This window comes from Cyrtonyx montezumae, unplaced genomic scaffold (assembly GCF_038088225.1).
Source record: "Cyrtonyx montezumae isolate F1298 unplaced genomic scaffold, pur_monq_1.0 scaffold_10, whole genome shotgun sequence".
Taxonomy (NCBI): Eukaryota; Metazoa; Chordata; class Aves; order Galliformes; family Odontophoridae; genus Cyrtonyx; species Cyrtonyx montezumae.
The window spans coordinates 46279809-46301922 of NW_027071826.1; the positions used below are offsets into that span (position 1 = coordinate 46279809).

Here is a 22114-nt window from a genome sequence, read left to right on the forward strand (position 1 = left end):
TTTTATAGGAATTTAAGAAAAAACAAGTAGAATGGATGGTTTTTGGCTTGAAAGCTTGAAAGATAGGTGGAGTCACATATCCCACGCCTTCAGAATTAACGTTTCTCAAAAACTAGGGAGATACTAGAATATATCACTTGTCTAAGTTATATCACCATTTCTTTCTTTTTCTTCTTTAATAAGTGGAGGTGTGATCTTTAACACATTTGTGAACCTGGAGTCAGCTGTTAGAAGCTGTTGGTGGGCCTAGGTAAACTGTATGCCTACAACAAGACTATTCCAAGGGGCTCACAATTTAGGAAAGTGGCAAGAGGTAGTTGGCTACAATGAAGTGACAGCTGGTGGAATAGAAGGCAGAAGGAGAAGAAATAGACAAACGTATCACTCTGAATATATAAATAGTCACTTGGGTGGTGTTTTTTGTCAAAGGAGGAGGATGTTGCTGCTGTTGGTTGAGAAGTGCAAGAACAACCAAACAGGCCAAACAAAATGGTTAAAGGCTGAATGTTCTGTGAGAAGAAAAGATAGAATGTCAGTATGGTCCATGGAAGGGGGTGGGAAACGTCCACCAGCTAGAATAACTGAAGAAAAATGTGCTAATGTTACCAGTTGCTTTCCAAGCCAAGAGGGAAGTTGATGATGACAGTTTTGGCCTTTGCTGTTTATTGGCAATGCACTTAAGTATTTATTGCTCTTCATAAGACAACGTAAGCAGGTTCTTACAGTACTTCAGCTAGCAGGAGAGCTCAGGTTCTTTGCCACCCCACCTTCAGTCTGTGTATGGAATTGGTGATCCTTTCTGTTGTTACGATAACTGTGTTATTCCTTTTAGGGAAGATGTTTTCTTCAGCGTTTGAAAGTAAGCTGTGAATGAATTGGTTTACTTGCTGCTATTACTCATTATTGTCCTGTGTGTGTTCTTTTAGCTGTTAAAAGATTCAAGAGTCTTCAAGCAGAGGAGACAAGTAGCAGAAAATTAACTAAATGTGAAGTCCTGTTGGCTTTTGAGAGCTAGAAGGGACAAAGGGAACGTGAAGCACGTATTTAGTATGTAATATAAAGCATTGCAAACTTAGAAAGCAAGGGCCTTTCTTTAACTATGCAAATTGGTCCTCAGTCTGTGTGTCATGGTAATATTACCCTTTAGGTCAGATGTAAATTTTTTTCTTAAATATTAAGCTTGTCTAAATGAAAAAATGTGCTGTGACTTCTCACTGCAAGGTGTCACCAGAGTGTAAGCTGAACTGCTCATGTGAGAATTCTAGTTGTTTTTTTTTGTTGTTGGATGTGTGTATATACGTAGCTTTATTTTACTGTTAGCATTTGAGAACAGGCACTGTAATGTGACACTGGTTTAAGTAAATGCCCTATTACAGGGGGAGGAAAGAATAACTGGCAACCTCTATCAGTTAAAAGCTGGAGCTGAGAGGAAAGGTAGTGCAGCTGTTTATGTAATGTTACAAATGAGGTACCACCCAAAATCAATGGATTGGAACCACACAGCATAGATTGTAATTATCACAGACAAATATCACCTGTAACAGCATGTGCTATATTAATGAATGGCCAAAAAGGTTTCTGAAAACATTTATTCAGCAGTACAGCGATTATCAGGTAAGACTAATATCCTATTATATTGAGTAGTGCACAGCCAAGTGGACTAGTGTTTAAAAAAAGTATTTACTATTTTGTCCAATTGTTTTAACAATAAATTAAAAGGTGTCTTCTTGTCAGTTTCACATTGTGAAGTACACTCTGCTACAAAAACTTGTTTATTTAAAAAAATAAAAATCTTTTATCTGTTAAAATTTTTGATCTGCGACTGAAGAAGTTGTTGACGTTTTGTACATTTGATGTTTGTGGTGATTTGATCAGATTTACAGTAATACACTTGTATTTTCAGGTTAATCTGCTAATTGACAATGAAGCGGAGAAGGATTACCTTTATGATGTGCTGCGGATGTACCACCAGTAAGAACTAGCTATATATATGCTTGTGTAGAGTTTTGCTAGTGTTCAAAACTTTAAGTGCTCTTTCTGCAAGTTACTAGAAAACTAGCAGAAATAGTAATTTGTTATGCTTTTTATTGATATATTACACTTCTACAGTGTAGCCTGTGGGCATTAAAGGGGCGTTTCTTTGTCATTCATGAAGTTACTTTGACTTTATGACCTGGCTGTTTTGGAAATGAATTTGGTTGATTTGGTGTGGACAGTGGGAGGGAAGCACCTTGATGGTAGAACAGCACTTTGGAGACAGGAAGGAAATGTCAATCAAATTAGTTATTTTTCAAGTGATACTTATTTCTTCACAACGCAAGTTTTTGCTGAGTTTGCTTTGTAAAGATTTTTGAAAACTACTCAGGTTAAGACTTAATTTCAACTGCTTTACTTGAAGCTGAAAAAGCTTTGGGTGGGAATCTGGCTTGCTTAACAAATCTTGAGTCGTTATGATATAATGGAATGAAATTGTAAGGTGATAGGCCATCTACCAGTCCTTTTACTGAACTGATTTAAACCACAGTTTCTTAGGACCTGTATCATTGCAGATGAGATCAGCATCTCATCCACTGTTTCTCAGAGAGGATGAGAATGTATTTTCCACTCACCATAGACAAGTGGCTCTGATGGACGTCGTTTCCATTCATAGCTTAATAGCATCTAAGCTGAATGAATTGCAGACATTTCGATCTGATGTTTGTATGGAGCTATAGTTTTTTGTGTATTCAGCTGCATATCTGATTCAGTTTCACTTGGGTCTGCCTAATTGCTTCTCCATTCATAATGCCTGTTGTTTGGGAAGCAGATTGAATCAGTAGCTCTTAATTATTTAAAATCTTCTTGCAGTTATAGAACTAACAATGTGTATAGTATAACTTTCTCAGTTTCCAAAATCACAATGGCTTGAGCAGAATATCCAATATCTCTGTGAACATATATTTAAGTATCATTTAAAATAAAAATCCTTTATGAAGTGTTCCAAGACAGTAATGTACGCAATTGCTATTGGGCAAAACATTTAACTACTTCTTTGTGAAAAGCACTTTTGAATGGAAGCTGTGCAATATATATTCCTGATCAGTATTTTCAGTGCAAATGCCTCTAAAACATTTTATGTCAGGAGATGTGAATTACAAGAAAGGGAACAGTAGGTGCTACAGACTAAGTTTGAGTGGATATTGTATAAGAACAGTTTCACCTAACCTAGTAAAACTGTTACACTCTTGCAGCTGGGCATCAAAGAACATGTTCTAGGCCTGTAAATATCTCAGCACTGATAATATCAACAAGAACTTTGCTTAGTTCTCATTAAACCAAATGTTCTCAGTGGGTTTACTTCTGTAGATTGTTTACTGGTTAATGGCCCTTCAATTTTGCTTTCTGTTTTGGTTTGAAATTAATTTAAAAACTCAAATCTTCATTCTAACTACAGGTTTGTCATGTGACTTGTCTGGATCTGAGCAATCAATCTGTCTCCTGAGATCAGGAGAGGGAAGAGTATGTAGCCTAGCTTTAATTAAAAGTATCATTCACAGAGTAGGGAAATAAAAATCTGACTGGCAGGTATATCTTTTCTGGAATGTTAATTCCAAACAGCTCCAAAAACCTTCTTTTAGGAGTTTTGTTTAATTATAGATGTCATCTATAAAAGTTATAACCTTAAAAGATAAAGACATTGGAATGGAGATTTCAGTTATTTTCAAGGAGATATTTTTCCTGTTTGCTTACAGAAATTTTGCTTTTTTCAGAGGTGTTATTTTGCTTTGGTTAAATAAGATTTGTATAAATACCTTTCTTAGTAGGTTGAAGGGACACACCAGTACTGAAACCATATCAACAGCAAGTTATTTAATGGTGCTTTGTGTTGATGACCCCTGCCTCTTTTCTTGCTGTGTTTTCGTAGATCTATGAATCTCCCAGTACTCGTGGGTGACCTAAAACTTGTGATTAATGAACCGAGCAGGTTGCCTCTGTTTGATGCTATCCGCCCACTTATTCCATTAAAACACCAGGTGGAGTATGATCAGCTTACACCCAAGAGATCAAGGTAAGGGAATGTAGAACAATGTAGCTAACTCCAGATAAATACAAGCAATAATATTGACTGTGTTTTTTTTTAAATAAACCCCAAGTAAAATACCAGTTATCTTTGTAGAGCTGGGTACATATGCTCTTTTAAACTTTGCTGTATTTTGTAGAGAAACAGTCTTGAGCTGCCTAAAACTTTTTGCGAAGTAGCTTCATCTAGTAACAGTACAGTGTGGGAGTCCAAAAACAGTGCTTCCCTGCTGAAACAGCCTTTTCTCTTTTCTCTGGCCTTAAATAACTAAAAATATCTTATTGCTGTAAGACCACAGAAGCACTGATAGCTTTGGTGATTGCAGAGATTTTATTATGGAAACTACTTTAGGGTTTTAATAAAAATACATCCATCAATGTTTTAGTCAACTTGTTCTTTTTTTTGTGCCTGAATGCTCTAAGAGAATAATGCCCAGCTTTCTTACAAAATGCTATTACTAGAAAATGTTATGCAGCTGGGCAGTCAGGTATCTTCCACTTTTCAGGAAACTGAAGGAAGTGAGATTGGATCGTTTGCATCCTGAAGGACTTGGAATAAGTGTGAGAGGTGGAGCAGAATTTAGCTGTGGCCTCTTCATCTCCCAGTTAGTTAAAGGAGGGCAAGCAGACAACGTTGGACTTCAGGTAAGACAATTATATCCATTGCTACTGTGCTGTAAAAAGCCCATTCTGCAATGTTAGAGAAGTAGGCAGTAAGAAGTGTTCTTTCACATTCTGAAATAGTGGTTGCTAGGTGCTTTCTGTCTCTTCTAACAGAGTTTGTAAAATATGTAAGTTGATATCATAGCAAATGCCATTAATGAATGCAATTATTCAAACTGTTCTCTTCAACAATTTTATTTAATTGCTGATAATAAAACTTCTTTCATCTTAGTGGTACAGTCATTTGGGAAGACAAAAGGGCTTTATGGAATTTATACTTCATGACTCTCAATAGTTAAAAGTAAGCAGATGAAGCAGAAGGTTTTCTCTAACTTTGCTAAATTCTCATTAAATGTAGCACATAAATATTAAGACTGTTAATTCCACTTTGCATTGATATAGTTTATGTAATGAGGTGTTTATTTGAGCTGCATGTATAAATTGTATTGTGATGGTGTTTTTTTTCCCAGTGAAAACACGGGGGGAGAGGGGGGAGGGGAATGCCCCCTTTTTAGCCATCACAAGTATATTTTATACTGCATAGAATTGCTTTTCCTGTGATTAAGTTCTAGGTACAGGACCTGTAACAACATTGGCAAAAAATATGTATTGAAACACTTTTTTTCCTAGTTCAGTACTTCTGACTTGTATATTTAAAGTTTTATAGTGTTATAGGTTATTTTTTGTTTTTGCTTCATGGTGTTTTTGTATATTTGTTTTTGGCTGGGTTTTTTTGGTCATTTTTTGTTCATACACAGTGAAAAGTGAACAGCTGCTGTGGCAATTGTCTACGTACACCTTTCTGTGCTGATAAGGAGTATTGAAGGTCTGTTTCTGATTAGAACAGCTGACAAGCCTGGCTATTTCAATTTTTGGAGCATGAATAGCTGTTGAAAGTGTTGATATTTAAAGATTATATTTAATACTATTTCAAAATGTGCTAATTATCATGATTCAATACCATGTTTAATTTGTGTTTTGAAGATATGCTTTATTTTAACCCTTGACAACATGGCTGTTAGAGTTCCATGTTTGCATATTATACTGAGAGCTTTCTAAAATGTACATGTTGTTCTTTGTGTTTCCTTACGCACACAAGCTCTTTTGTGTGTTTACAGCACAAAATATACAAAACATCCTGTTCACTAATTCAGAGCCAATGTTTAATTAGTCTAATCTTTTGGCAGTGTGTTCTGATCATGACCAGGTGGCTGGACACTCTTGGAAATTCCCTTTTGAAACAAAACCACAAATGCAGGGAATATGTCCCCAAAATTTTGGAGTTTATTTATCATTGAGAGAGTGGCTTTGGACACCATCAGTGTAGGCTGAAATGTCAGAAACCTACTCCTAAGCATGGGAGGTGCAAGTGGGTTACTCCAGAAAGGGACGTAGATGCATTGATATGCTGGGATTGTTATGAGTTTGTTGTATTTTTTAAAGCATCTCCTGGAGAATGCTTGAAGGCATTAGTGGTGCTGAGCATTACATGATTTAATGGCTGCTATCTTAAACTATCTTGGTTTGTTTCAGACTAATGTTTGGACCTGATAAACAGTGACAGTGAATGGGGTTGCATAGGACCTGTAGGCTGCTCTTACAAGTTGTTCAGCAACTTGGAACTTTGCTAGAGTTTAGCAGACAAAGCAGGAAAAATAAGAACAAAATATCCTTCAGTTTATGGATTTGTTAGGGTTAGATCATGTATATTAACAGGTGGTGCATCACAGCTAATGTAGCTGCCTGATTTCCGTTCTCTGATATGGGCTGTTAAAGATCACCTTCAGGTGCCTTCATAATAGGTGGCACTAGGCACTTTCTAAAGCCAACTGAGTGGCAGGAGTTGACAGGCAGCCCATTGTTCTAAATTGCTGTCTCGCAGTAAAGCCAACTGCTACTGAAATTTCATTCGCTTGTTTTATTTAACCAAATCTCTACACATTTTTCTATCCCAAAAACACTCTCTGAGAAAGATATAATGATCTTCTGTTATAACATCAGTCTATTATCCCACTTAAAAAATAGTTATTTTGCGTGTTTTCTCCTTGGAGTAGTTTCCAAGCTAAATGAAAGTGAAAGAATAATCAGGAAACTTTTCTAAGGCATTTGACCCTTTTTTTAAGCTATGTTTTCTCAAAAAGCAGACTGCTTAGTCCATTCATGAAGAAATATACTTTTTTTTTCCCTCTGCTTTCTCAGATATTTATATCTGTGAGGATTCTGTTGAATACAAAGAGGTTGAGTTTGTTATGAATGGTGAAAGTAGAAAAAGTACACAAAATGAGAAGTTTGAAACAACGGTGTTATTGTGCAAAAACCATTCAATTTCCTGGAAGCGCTAAATATCATATTTCTCATGTTAAAAGTTGAAAATAAAGGGCATTTCACTTGGGAAAAGTCAGGTTTGCAGCTTCAGTTTTGAAAGTTTGATGCCTTATTTGTAGGGTAACAGTAATATACGATAACATAAGAGTTACTCAGCTCAGTTGTGCAAACTTTTATCTTTACTACTTCTGATTGAGAGATTTTGTATGGAGTAATACTGGTAGAAAAGTAATAAGATATAGGAAAACAGCAATTAATTAATTGAGTATATGGGCACTTTTTCTTTTCTGGAAAAAGCAATTTGAGAGTTGTAACAAGAACTGATGTGTTTCATGCCTATGATGTCTCCTGTAGTTTCAACCTAGACTGGCATTGTTCTAAAGCATCATCAGTTTTCATTAACAATAATGGAGCTGTTTTTAGGACAAGTTAAGCATAGAAAGCTTCAGAAATGAAATGACAACATGGTAAAGATAAGCGGTGAAAATATCTACGTGGGAAAAATTCATTACTTTGTGGGAGAAAAGAAAACACTCTCTTGGCTGCACTTTCAATTTTGTGTCTACCTGTTAGGAAGATGATGTAATGCTAACAGACACAACTATAACTTACTGAGTAACAACAACTTCAGAGCAATGCTTTTTTCTGAAATGAAGATTCCTTTCTGTGTTACATCACTGCAATTGATCACTTTAGATTTGGCTACTTCCTTAACAACAATTTTCCTTTCTCAGGTTTGTCTTTTTGTTTTTAAGTAGACCAAGGCTCCGAGGTCTGTTCAAGTCTGCTTAGCACAGAGGAGGGGAATAAAGGCCAGATCTTGGACTGTTCTTAAAAATATATATTTTAAAACAGCAGTAACAACAGAAATGTATAAGGTGAACTGAAAAGATGAGAATTTTTTGGTTGGTCTATAGTATGTATTTGAGGTTAGATTATTATTATTTTTTTTTTACACAAACTTCTGGTGTTGTTTAAGTGAGTAATCCAGAGGCTGGAGATAGGTGTTTGCATTACTGTTGCAGGTGTTTAATTACTGAAATATTCAGCCAGCATTTCTTTGAAAACTGGGGTCACTCTCTTACTGTTTCCTAGCATGAGCAGCAGAATGCTAAATACGCTTGGAAGTCCTTTTATGATTTAAGTCTCTATGCACAAAGCCACAAGAGTCTGAGGTTACTCACAGCAGATTTCCTTCTTGGCAGTATGATCATGTTGCTAATGAAAACCCTACTCTTAAAAATGCTTTTCTTACAGTGGGTTTTCTGAAGTGTGGAGGACAACGAAACAGCTCTAGATTATGCTCTCTCTTACTTTTGGGGCAGGGAGCTAAGACCTTTGTAGTGGATTTTTCAGAGGAAAGACAATGGCACAGGCACAGCTGTCAGTTAAGAATGAGTGGATGTGTGTGGCTTTGAACATTTGCAACAAGCTGATTAAAGGGATAGTAGTATGGCTATCATTAACAGAGCATTAAGAGGTGCTACTCTATATTACAGACTGTATGTTCAGAAGCCTTTGAGTGCAAACCAAACTCCTCTCTTTCTGAAAATCTGACTGGCTTAAATAAAAAATGCTAAGCTCCTAGGAGTACTGAGAATTGCACACAGGTCATTGCCCTGAGTAGTCCAGTGTTGACCAACCTGTTAACAAAAAGATTTTCTTCTGACATCCAGACTCTGTTTACACAACTAAGACCTTTTCCTCATATCCTGTTGCTTGTCAATCTCATTTTACTGTTCTGTTAGTTAGAATGGTAGTAACACTGGAGGTAAAATAGAATGTACTATATCCATCTGTTTCTAGTAAAATCTATGTGTACGAGTTGCTTTTAGCCCTAATATATATATATATATATATTTTTTTTTTTTTGGAACTCTTTTTGATTCTTCGGTCCCCATTTCCTCTTTTAAAAAAATTGATACACTTGTATGATTATGTATGTGATTAATTCAGAAGCACTTGTTCTGTCAGCTCTTCTTTCACATTATGTGGCCGATATGTTTTTAATCACAGATGCAAGGGATGCCATCTGAAGGGACTATGGACAGGCTTGAGAACTTAATGAAGTTCAACAAGGTAAAATGCAAGGTGCTGCTTGATTCAGGGCAAAGCCAGATACATGCAGACATCCAAAACTAAAAGGAGAGAACTCACTGAGATCAACCCTGTGAAGAGGACTTGGGGGTTCTGGTGAGCAAGAGGCTGAACATGATCCAACAGTATGTATTTGCAGTCTGGAAGGCTGACAATATCCTGGACTGCTTCAAAAGAGGTGGCTGGCAGAGGAGGGGAAGTGATTGTCCACCTCTCTTCTTCACTTGGTGAGGGCAGGGACCCCCATCACAAGAAAGTCATGCAGCTATTGGAGCAGGTCCAAAGGAGGGCTGCAAAAGTGATCATGGGGCTGGAGTATCTCTCCTATGAAGAAAGACTGACAGACCTGGGCTTGTTTAGATTAAAAAAGATTCTGGAGAGACCTCATTGCAGCCTTCCAGTATTTGAGGTGGGCTTAGAAATAGGAGGGAGACTGACTTTTTTTTACATGGACAGAGAGTGACAAGGGGCAATGGCTTAATAAGGGAGGAATTTAGATTAGATGTGATTCCTCAGAGAGTGGTGAGGCACTGTCACAGGCTGCCCAGAGAAGCTGTAGATGCCCCACCCCTGGAGAAGCTCAAGGTCTGGTTGGATGGGGCCCTGGGCAGCTTGGTTTGGTGGGTGGCAGCCTGCCTGTTGCGGGGGCTTGGAGCTGGCTGAACCTTGAGATCCTGTCCAACCCGAGCTATTCTGTAGTTCTATGATTTGGATTGTATGATTTTAAGTGTCCAGCAGGTGGAGCAGCAGTTCCACCAGCTGTGGGTATTAGTCATGTTGTGCCTCTACAAAATACTCTCTAACTTAGGAGAATCGTAGGTTGCTTTTTGTATATTTTTTTTCCCCCTCCACTTTGTCAGTCTTTTTGAAATTGTGGTATGTTAGCTAAATATCCTGAAGTTCAGTGGAGTCTGCTTTGAGAGGTGTGTTGGCACAATGGGCACATATGTAGTATTTTGTATACTATTATTCATCACATGACACTTCCCAAAAGTAGTAGAAAAGTTTGGGAAAGAAGTGAAAAAGAGGAGTGTGGGTTTTTTTTCTTCTTTTTTTTCTGCTTGAACAGAGCATAATTGGAAAATTATATTTATTCCATATGAATAAGAGTAGAGGTGATGGTGTGTCTGAAGTGCCATCAATTAAGCTGCTGTACCAGTCTCTAAGACACAAGCCATACTGAGGAATCCCTGCTTCCAGTTCATTGTCTTCATCTCCCATGAATGCGGCAGTGTAAATGCTAAGCGTTTGGCAGAGCTGCGCAGAGCCAGAGCAGGAGTTTCCATCTGTCTCCGTCTTCTCCTTGAAATTATCAGCAAGGTTTGAGGAAGCTAGTTTTCAGAGATCTAGACTGTGACTTCTTCACGTTTTAGAAGCTTTTCAGGCACAGATGCTCCCATCAAATATATATGATGGAAAAAGCAGTGGATACACATGATTTTAAACTAGCCACAGCAGATCACTTTCTAGCTGTGGCTAACTCTGGTGGTGCTACCTTCTGTCTTAGTACAGTATAGCTGAAAAGTCTCTGTGGAGGGACCTGAAAGACTCTTGCTGAAAAGAAAATACCTGTTTGGTAGGGAAACATTTGGAGATGTAGTTCCAGTCAAGACTACACAAAAAAATCAAACCATACAAGTCAGACTTGTGATCCTATTGAGTCCTTTGTAACTCAGGATATTCTGTGGTTCTGTGACCCTAGCAAGGTGACATTTTGGTACATTTTATGCAGTAACTTTTCAGTAACATTTTATACTACGAAAAACCATTTTTCATAGTATAAAAAACATTACTGAAAATCTATAAAGTCAAGGTATTTAGATTTGTGCTTGTGATGATCAAAGTACAGAGGTGTGAGAGGATATCAATTGTTGTTAAAGCTGTTTCCTGGTAAGCATTTGCCAGTCCTTCTCTGTAGAGGATTGACTTGTTTGATTTGCCTAATGGAGGAGAGACATCAGCACCAGTTCTCACTCAGTCATGTCACATGATTCACACTATGTGCAAGTGCTGGGGCCTGGTATTTTTCAGTATAATCTTGAGAAGCTAGTAACAAACAACCTTAAACAAAATAGGCAGTGTAACTATCCCTGATTCCCTCATAGGCTGCCTTGCTAAGGGGATCATTAGTGGTAGCTGGAGTCTGAATCAAGTTGCCAAATATATGTATGGATATGAATTAAAGGAAAGGACGTCTCTTTAAATGAAAGCTTCACTGTGATGCAGTGTCATTTTATCACTAAATAAACATGAGCTACTGATACAGCTAATTCTGGTTTAATTTGAGCTATCTTAATCTGAGTTTGCCCTGGGGATAACCTTAGTTTTGCTCCTGCTACTATTCAGAGTGCTTATTCTTGGTATGTTCCATAACTGATCGTGTTCTCTGTCATCCATGTAGCCAAAAAATGTATTGCATGCACACAGAATAGCCTTTGGGAGCTTTTTTGTTTGGTTTCATTCTAAGTTTCCTTTTTTTTTCCTCTTATGTCTTACAACAAGGGAGTTGTGATAGTGTGGCAATACCATTTTCCCAGATTTATGAGAAGTGATGGGTTGCTGCTGTGAAACATGTGCAAGGGTTCCAGATGAATAGCATAGTCTTTTGTAGTTAATATACATGGTCCAAGAAGATTTGAGCTAAAGCAGCCCAGAATAAGCATTCGTTATGCTAGTGTGTGGCTCTTGCAACCAAAAAGATATTGCATCTGAAATAGAGCTAAATTCATTGAAATAATGTGTTATTCTAACTCTAGAATCAGACAAGTGGATAAGATCAAATTTTGGTCAATAGGACATAAAACAGTTGAAAAGGTATACCAGAGAACGTGATTAAAAGCTAATCTAATCTGTTAAGCATAAAGAATTATTATTCAAAAATTGTTTGAACTGCAATATAGACACCTGTTTTTAAGGTAAGTTGTGAGGCAGAAGTCTGTTTCATCTTCGTGCTTTCCACCATATATTGTTTGTAAAACATCTGGCCATTAATCTATGCTGTTGGTGTTAAGTTCAAGTAAGTGCAGGTAGATCTCATACAGATTTTACATGAAATGTCTCAAGTACTGATCTGGACATTATCAAATTTCTGTGTTGAAGTTGTTGTCAGACTACATCTTTCCATAGAAACTTTTTTTACTTCCCTATTTTTTTCATTTATTGCTCGTTTCTTAGGTTGGAGATGAGATAGTTCGTATAAATGGGTATTCCATCTCTTCATGCACACATGAAGAAGTCATAAACCTCATTCGCACAAAGAAAATAGTGTCCATAAAAGTGAGACGTAAGTAGCATCAAAAATCACCCCTATTACTAAAGGTTGTCATTAATAGATAGGTAATGACCATTAGAAAATATTTCTTAACATAGCTTTTCTCTTTTTCAGATGTTGGGATGATACCGGTCAAAAGGTAGTAGCATTTTTCATGCAGTCTTCTTAATACTCAAAGCACCACTCTTACTTATCTGTATGTTTGAAAATTTGTGCCGTGCATCTCCGTAGCTAGGTAAAATGATGAACAGGCAGACATCTTGTTACACTGGTTTGACTCATTATATGGTTGCTTAAGTGAACAAATTTTGATTTCTTTGTTCATAGTGGATGCTTCCTGAAAATTGTGTTCTTTACGCATCGTGCGTAACAGAGAGCTTTACTACTTCTGCATGTATGAGACATTTGAGCATTGCTTTAGAGCTTAGAAAAAAATCAAACTATTGTCTTTGTCCAATTTGTTGTTGCAAGTTTGACATTGTAAATTGAACGTTTGACAAATGATGATGAAATGTCTATCTCTGCACAGACATTTATATAAACTACTAAAGTTTTTGATTATTTTTTCCTTATTATTCTTAGAGTTTCTCATTATTGTTTCAGTTGAGGATTACTCAATTTTAAATTTGGCCAGCTTTACTCACTGAAGTAACTGAATACTTTACTAGCCTAAATAATTTTATGCTTGTTTGATATTCTATTTAAATAGTTGAACAAAATATAAAAGTTACAGTGAATGGTATCCTAAGGAACTAGTAGATTCCTCATTTGAAAACAGCTTATTTGAATACATTTCTTTTTTCACAGTCATTTTTAATCACTTTTCCTTTCAGTTCAGCAGATGAACCCCTTAAATGGCAATACGTGGACCAGTTTGTGTCAGATTCTGGGGTAAGGGATCAGTATCTTATTAATGCTGTCTGCTGGGAAGTCTGTAATTGTTCGGAACCATTTTCTCCTTGAAGCTTATCACAGAAGTCTTTGTGTTTATTTTTTAGGTGCTGTATCTTATTACACCTGTTCAGGGAAAAAGGTCTTTTGTGATATGAAATGATTCCAGAATCATTAGATAAGGAAAGGGCCCAGTACAACTTTAATATCTTTTACCCACTGATTGATACCTTATTTTGTTTGACCAGACCATTCTTTAACTGTATGAATCTTAAACAGATAATTTGACCTATCTTTGTTAGATTGGTGGAGGGATGACAGCGTGAATGCAAGTGTGTTGTAGCAATGAAGAGAAAGACCAACATTATCTAATTTGTCTTTCAGGAAGAAAAATGTTGTTAAATAGTGAGCATTATCAAGTCTTTCTCAAGATTTTTTTTTTTTATTTTTTTTTTGTCAGGGAACATCTAAATAATTTTGCCATATCACTTTCCTCTAATTTTCCTCCCTCCTCATCTGGAGGGAGAGATGGATTATTGAAACAATTTTCCCCGAATAGAAAAGTTAGTCTTTCACATCAGTCACACTGCTCCACTGTAATTCATATTCATTTCTAATTGGTCCATGGAGGAGTCTTAATTTGATACAGTCAGGCTTTGTTCTTAGCTTCATGAAGTTTCTATTGGTCTTTGTACGACTTCAATGCAGAGTAATATCTGCAGTTTTTTAATCTTTCTGTAGGAAGGAAAGGGCAGTGTTGCTGGTCTTGCTTCTTCTGGGGGGAGAGACAGCAAAGAGAAGAAAGTCTTCATTAGCTTGATTGGTACAAAAGGCATGGGATGCAGGTGGGTACATGGGTTCTTAATGAGAAATCTGAGGCAGTTTGGTCCTTCATTCATTGTGATATGTAGAACATAGAGGACCATAGAAGATCAAGAACTTGACAGAAGCAGGAGGACGTCTGTGGCACATATGTTATTAGACAAATATGACTACCTGTGTCCTGCGCTCTGACTTAAAATATAAAAAAAATCTAAATGTAAAAATCAGTGCAGCATTATAATAACATAACAAAAGTTGTGTTGTGGAAGTGAATCTTTTAAGCATTTTTCAATTTCTAAAACTTTAAGTACTTTTAAATGCTGCTCTGTAATATCTTAGGTTTCAGCAATGTCCACTGTCAAACAGTCTCACTTACCCTACACTACTTTCTGTGTAACAATTCTGAACTCAGAGACCATGGCCCAGCTCCTAATATTAATTCTGAATTTTCAGCATTTTTAGAAATATGAGCAAATGCTTTTCAGACCTTAGTTAAGGTTTTGAGGTAGAAGAGAAATTGCAGGATTTTTTCATCATGTTAAAAAATAAAGTAGCTGAAGTTATCAAGATTTGCCTGCACAGAATATTTTCAAAATAATATTTTTTCTTTAATACTGTTCAGAAGATAAAAAGGTTTAAATATATTTACAGACCTGGAAGGTTGGTTTGACATGACCTGCTGGACATACTTGTAACAGAAACTACTGTTGTCTTGAGGGCTAGCATGGATTGCAGGTCAGAGTTTCAACAGTAGATGTTGGACCCCAGTTGCAATATGTATATTTTTTTGTAAATAATCTTACAAAATCGTGTACATGGTACACATTAATACAATGAAGAATTAGGCAAGCAATTATTAACTCTTCGTGCTGGCTTTTGAATACCATAAGCATCCTCAATCCCTTAGTGTTAGATCCACATAGTGTGTTGGTTTCAACATCTGAAGCAATATCCAGAAGCTTGAATGTTTTTCTTTTATAATTTAATTACCTTTTTTGTAGCAAAAAGGGTAGAAAAGTATTCTGCATACTGACAAATTTCAGTGCTTGTTTCAGAGTAATCTAGGCCACAAAAGACTTGTTCAATCAGAAACAAGACTTCTTGAATTGCTTCTGTATCAGTCTGTGATTATTATTTTTAATCGTTTATTTTATCTTCCACCAGTATTTCCAGTGGTCCAACACAAAAACCAGGCATTTTTGTCAGCAATGTTAAGCCAGGCTCTCTTTCAGCAGAGGTGGGCTTAGAGGTAAGCATGTCATTTTCCTGTGTTGCTACTACAAGGAAATCTTGTTTGACATTTATTTCTTCGAGGATTCTGGATTGCTGTAGAGACATAAGCTGTCATTTCTTTCTACGAGAAAGAAATTGTGTGGTTAGATTTCCAGTCAAGGAAGTTCCCCACCTTTCAAAAACATTTGAAGTTATATCCTGGGTCAGACCAGCAGTCTACCTAGTTCAGAATTTGGTCTCAAACAGTGGCAATAGGAAATGCCTGCGGGAGGACTTGCATGCTTTTCTGATTTCCCCTTGTGTCCTTTTCTGATTTCCCCTTGTGTCCAAATATATCATTACTATATTGAGAATGTTCAACAGCGTCTCTCCCTCTGATTCCAGTTAGTACGTGTATTAATTCAGAATCTGTACCAAAATTTTAATTAACTCCTTTAGGTTGGTGATCAGATTGTTGAGGTGAATGGGGTGGACTTCTCAAATGTGGATCATAAAGAGGTAAGATTAAAACTTCTTAATTCCATGTTTTTAATAATTAGTAATTAAATTAGTATGTCAAATTTTTCAAACTTCTGTATGATTCTCTTGGCTTCAAAAAAAAAAAGATACTGAACTACTTAAAGGTTATGCACTGAGCATGAGGGTTTGGAGATTTGAATAGCTACTTCTTTTTGCTTTTAGTTTGAATGTAAAGTTTGGAATTCCCAAAAGACCCAACAGGCATCTTTTATCACATGGGCACAGGATGTTTACCACTAAATGCAGACTGATTCTTGTTTTGTTTTAATTTGCAGGCTGTCAGAGTGCTCAAAAGCAGCCGTACTTTGACTATCTCTGTAGTGGCAGGCGCTGTAAGTAGTATGCTTACAAAAAATGTATTGTTGGTGAAAATTATGGTGTGGACAAATAAGTAGTAAAAATAAATAAGAAACAAACTTGTGTTCTGTTATAATGTCTCTACTGCCAAATCCACTTAAACCAAAGCAGTTTGGAGTGACTTCTGATTATTTCAAGCTATCCACAGTATGCTCAAATACAACAGTTTCAGGAATTTGTATTGTTTATGTGAAGCACCAGTACAATACTGTTCACTTGGCATGGACTGGGAATTAACTTTATGGCAATATTTTTTTGTTTTAGAGCTTGTGTTCTGATAGATAGTTTCTGTTGAAATGTGGAAGGTTGAGTCAACTAATGTTTTCTCCTGAGTAGTTAATATATTTCTTGTGCAACTGCTAAATGCTTATCGTATTCAGCACGTTGAAAGCAGTTCAGTTTTTCATTTTCATTGTTTGTAGAATGGAACAATATGCCCTTGGGTCCTGATCTAAAGTCAGCTGAGATTAATTTCAAAAGTGTTTTGAAATATTTCAAGGCTTTCTAAAAGTATTTTGGTACTTTTACTACTACTTTAAACCTTCTTACAGTAAAACGTGTAGTTTTATACAAGAACATATTTAAGTTCAATAGACTAATATAAGAAGATTCTTTATAATTACCTCACAACTGAATTGAATTGAAACCAAGTTTAATAGATGATTTAGACTACATCATAAGGGCTCTTATGTACTGTCCAACTGTATGAAGGAATCCATATTTTAGTTAAGCATCCCTTACAATACTGGAAGGGACAAGGGCTCGAAGGCATGATAGTCCTTATTTAAGGAAATGCTCCAGGCTAGCTGATTAAACTCATCATCTCTTAATGAACATCCAAAGGATTTCAGTTCTAAGAGAAGCTACTAGCTGTTGGAGAATGTGCCCCATTGGCCTCATTAACATTATTGTTGTGGAACTCTTCATTTCCACTGTACTTCACCTCATTTCTTTCTCCTTTCCTTGAAACATATCTCTGTAGGAAGAAGAAATTGCGTCAGATAAATTGTTTCTTTAATCCTCTTCTGATTAAGCAACAACCTTGACACCAAGGCGTATCTTCACTGTCTTTTTTTGTTCATGAATTTTAAAACTACAGAATTTTGAAAATTTATGCATTGACAAATAATGGGCTTTTAATTTCAGTAATAACTAGATTAATATTTTCAAGATGTTCCACAAAAAGCAGCACTGATATATCTTACTTGAGTAGAAAATTGTACTGGATTTTGAATGATAAAGCAAATTAAATAGGAATAAAACCAACTGAAGCACATCAGCTAATAAAACTCTTGCAAACTACATTCCCTGCTTTTTGGTATTCTCTAACAGCCAGGCACAAGAACATTAAAAGATAATGACTGTGTAATTGTCTTCACCACCGGGATTCATTTGATACCATATTAACATTGATCAGTAAATTCTGGGGGGCTGTATTGAGTGTGAATTAGAGATAACTTCACTACTGCTGCTGAGTAGTTGCATATGTTTAGCATATCATAAATTATACCAAAACTGGAATATTTCTTTGGAGTGAAGCAGCTAGGTCTCTTAGTTTTTCACAAAGCATTCCTGACTGAAAGTGGCGGGAGGTAATGGCAGATATGTTTGTGTTATGTAGGCAGTTCTGAATTATTTCCTTGGCAAACCATGTTCATGAAACTCTTAAATGACTGATTTATATTGGGATGCTGATTGCAGGGAAAGGAGTTGTTCATGACTGAAGAAGAGAGGCAGAGAGAAGCACATCTTCGTGAGCAGGAACGTCAGGAGTTAATGCATCAGAAGAGACTTGCACTGGAGACTAACAAAATCATCAAAGAGCAGCAGGAGAAAGAGAGATTGTAAGGAATCCGTTCAGGAGTGTGTGGAAAAACTTAGCTTGGATTTGAGAAGGGCAAGCAAGACAGGAATAATTTTAAGAAGGTTCCCAGCTGAACTTGCTCTTATGGATTCTGTTCATGATTCCTTATTCTACTGATGTTTTTGGTTTACAAAACCAGTATCATTCAAATAGGTGTGTTGAGTCAAAAGGTTACTTTGTTCCCTGGCTGTCGTACTCCTGAGATCTGATAGGATACTGGGCATTTTCTTGTTGCCGTTCCCTTCTCTGTGGTTTTTAGCAGAGTGGTAATGAATTTGTACTCTTACAATAATATGCTATAGTACTGTCTTGGAAGGAGAGAGAGAGTTAAATAGATGGCATTTCCTTGCTATGCAGATGGTCATGAATGTTCTCCAGGTTTGGACAAAAGAATGTGGAATCCTCAGTATCTTAAAGACCTTATAAAAAGAACACTTTTTCTCTATGCGTATGTATTTGCTGTCCACATACTTCACTAATTATATGCTGACACATTCTGTGCAAGTTCTTACTCAGAAAATTCTATTTTTATCATGGTGTCCTAATTCCTGTTACAGAAGAAAAATGGAGCTTTCCCAGAAGGCTGCAGAGGAAGAAGAGAGATATCGCAGAGAAATTGAGCAGTAAGTAACAACCTACAGAGGCCATACGCTGCCTGAAGGAAAGAAAAACAACAAAAAAAGATCCTTATATATTAGAAATGACTGAAAACACAATTTTCTAATAAAATTGTATTTTTAGTGAAGTGTAGGATCCAATGCGTCTCAGTAAGTGCACTATAGAGTTACAGAATAGGAAACTGAAAAGCATCACCTGGAAAACACAAGTGGTATGTTGATAATAAATAATGAAAGCTTGAAGTTGAACGTTCATTTTTTAAATGTTATGAAGTATGTCTAGAACAGCTAAGTACAGTGCAACAGACTAAAGAAGTTACGTCTCAGAACTTGATTATTCTGCTTCTTGCATTTAATTTTAATGGAAAGGAAGAAATAAATGTTGTAAGGAAAATTATAAAGGAAGAAGCAGATGAATGACTGGAGGGCTGGAGAGCATACATTTAGGCTTATCTATTTTTTTCTTAAATGACAGGTTGTTGATGCTCAGTTTAACTTCAAGTTACATTGTAACACCATATTTTTAAATTATTGTTATTATTAAATAGAGTAACTAGTTTAAGTGTTTACAAGGTGCCTTGATGTTAACTATGCTTCCAGTTTTAAGTACTGACTTCCATTGCAGATTGAACAGTGTGGATATGTTTTAAATTTATCTTAGCTAAATTTGGGATCCACAAGATCCCAAGTGCAAATACTGTCATGTAAGATTTAGTAAATTTTGTCACCGTTTATCATTTCAAGGCAGGCTAGAGCCAAGAACAGATCTCAATCCAGTTAGAAGTACTGTATGCGAAGCTACAAGTTATTCTGTCATATGGCAGTACTGTTATGACATGGGTTTTTCATTGTTTTCCTTCAAACTGTCCCTGTACTGACTGTGGTGTCTTTCTAGGTGCTTTCTAGGCATTTTTGTTGTTTTATGACTTGCTTTTCCTTGCAGTGTGACTATTTTTCTAAAATGCTGACTTTTAATGTGTTACATGCCTCAGCAATATTTACACTTTTCTGTCAAATTACTCACTGTTCTAGTGTAGCCTAGAACTGTGTGTTCAGGAAGCAATCATCAAAATGGAAATAAGAAATAGAAAGAAGACCTAAATAAAAATTTACCACCGGAACTTTTGACTCTAGGCATGTTGTAGATGTTTTGTCACTCCATGTTCTAGTTAAAGCTGGCTGTTTTTCTAATACACATGTCAGTTTTTTAAATGAAAAAAAAAAAGAGAAACAGTTTGTAACTTTAGTTATGGTGGTAGTATTGTTGTGTACTCCTCTTTTCTTAAAAATAGTGCATTTGTTTATAATCTGTTCTCAGAAATCTTACCTTAATATTAAAATGAGTATCTTGAATAGGTACAGTTTACAAGTTATCCTAATAGCCACTGAGGTGCCAAAGAACACGAATAGGTAACATTTAATAACTTTCTTCCCCATCTGAAATGTTGGAGTGTGTAAGTAAATGCTCATTTAGTTTTTGAACATATTTCCTGAAAACTAGAAAGAAGTCATTAGGTTCTTAAAAAAATGATACTTAAATCGCTGAAAAGATTTTGGTTTGGTGCAAGAGGCATTTTATGGTATGTTATTTTAATGGGGAGAAAAAACAAAACAAAACAACATGCTGCAAAGTAAGCAATTCTACTGAATTTATGTCTATGTTGTTATTTTTATACTTTGTATTCATAGCTGCATTTTATTTTTATATAGGATAACAGCAGAAGAAGAGAGATTTAAAAAGGAGTGGGAAGAAGATTGGGGGCCTAAAGAGCCTCCCAAACCTCTGAAAACTGTGACTGCAGAAGTGCACTCTGCTCCTCGTTCTAAACACAAAAGTAAGTAGTAGATTTTAGTCTGATTCCCTGGTAACTTATTTGTTTCAGACACATCAATGAGTTGTATGGAATATATCACTGTCTTATGTCTAAACTGGGTTAGTGATCATTCTTTTATTTTGGCAAACTTGGGATCCACAGGGATGTCTTACAACTCCCTCGCTTCTCTTCTACAAGGAGGAAGTGACTGGGCTCATTCTCAGCGTCTCCCATTCTCACTCAACATGAGGGCATTTGTTTTTCTATTGCTTGAGAAATAATAAAAACCCTCACTTATACAAAACTACAAGTTGTATTGTAAGAGTCAATATTTAGTTTAACTATAACCTTTAACTATTTAGTAAACAGCTGAGTAAGCAATATGAAATATTGAACGTGGTGAAAAACTGCAACAAAAGCTGTTACTACACAATGACATTAGAGGACTGGGCAAAAGAAAAAAGTCAAACACTTCTTAATCCATTATCTTAAGCACCTTTCCCAGTTCTTTTAACAAATTAGTTTCCTACTAGTATGACTTCCAGACCTCATTTATTTATTTTAAGGGTGAATTATTTACTGTATAATCTTCCTTAATTTGAACTCTTTTGATTACTATCTTGAAAATAAATAATGACATAATAGTATTTGGAGTTCACCCAAAAATGGATATTTTACCTGTCTGTGATCATGCACGTAGTTTGCACGCAAGTAAGCGTCTACTAATGAAATCAGGACTTACAGCTTCCTGTGACCAAATCCTATGGGAAGTGAAAATGATTCCAAAATATCCTTAAAATCTATGCATTTGTCTCTGAGCTGATATGCCCAGCAGATTTGTTAAAACTTTTAATAGACCATCTATTAGTGGGAGGAAAAAAAGTCCAATTTTTTTTTCCTGTTTTGTATAACTTGTAGATTTTGAGACACACTTGCCTTACTCTCCTCTTCCCATCTTATTGCCCTTCTTCCCACCTTCCTTCACAGATTCTGTTGCTAATCTTTTATTTCCTTCTCTGTATTCCTTTCATCTATTGCAACAAATAGTCTGCAGAGCCTGAAAACTAACCTGATATCGCTGGGCTGTCTGCATCAGAATTATTTGAGAGATTGAGGGGGTATATTCTGTACACTGCAACTTTTCAATGAGGAGTTCCCTAGAAGTGTAAGTTTTCTAAAGGAATTTAAGGTGCTTGGAGCTTAATTTGAAGTTAAGAAGTTAAGTTGGGAGCAATAGATGATGACTGGAGTGTACCAAAATTATATTAGATAAAATAAATGGTGGGAAATGGTTGTGGAGCAAGTATTACATAATTTAAGGGAAACCTGGGTCCTAACTCCATTACATTATTTATTATGTGAGTGGTTAAGTCAGCTCTTTTTTCCATGGGTGAGAAACTGAGACAGGGGAAGTGTTCTGTCTGCTTAGTTTTCTAACTTTTCTGGACAGTGTTCTCCCTGTACAGTGCTTGCCATAGTGGCAATGCAACAGAAGGTTCTTATCTGTTTCTGAAGGCAGACATCTCAGGACTTCTGATGGCTGGCAGGAAAAGCTGCTGACCTCTGTACATTTGTCTTTATT

At 36.3% G+C, this 22114-nt stretch overlaps 1 protein-coding gene across 5 annotated transcripts in view; it reads left to right on the top strand.

The window, feature by feature from the left end:
* USH1C (USH1 protein network component harmonin) overlaps positions 1–22114 on the top strand; it is a 44158-nt gene that overhangs the window by 2410 nt on the left and 19634 nt on the right. For all 5 annotated transcript variants that reach the window (XM_065755252.1, XM_065755253.1, XM_065755256.1 and 2 more), the window contains exons 2-14: positions 1904–1971; positions 3905–4048; positions 4566–4704; positions 12319–12427; positions 12530–12554; positions 13249–13306; positions 14048–14151; positions 15293–15377; positions 15800–15859; positions 16156–16212; positions 17939–18081; positions 18659–18724; positions 20429–20553. In XM_065755252.1, the coding sequence (XP_065611324.1) occupies positions 1904–1971; positions 3905–4048; positions 4566–4704; positions 12319–12427; positions 12530–12554; positions 13249–13306; positions 14048–14151; positions 15293–15377; positions 15800–15859; positions 16156–16212; positions 17939–18081; positions 18659–18724; positions 20429–20553 (1183 nt within the window). The remainder of the gene's footprint in view (positions 1–1903; positions 1972–3904; positions 4049–4565; positions 4705–12318; positions 12428–12529; positions 12555–13248; positions 13307–14047; positions 14152–15292; positions 15378–15799; positions 15860–16155; positions 16213–17938; positions 18082–18658; positions 18725–20428; positions 20554–22114) is intronic.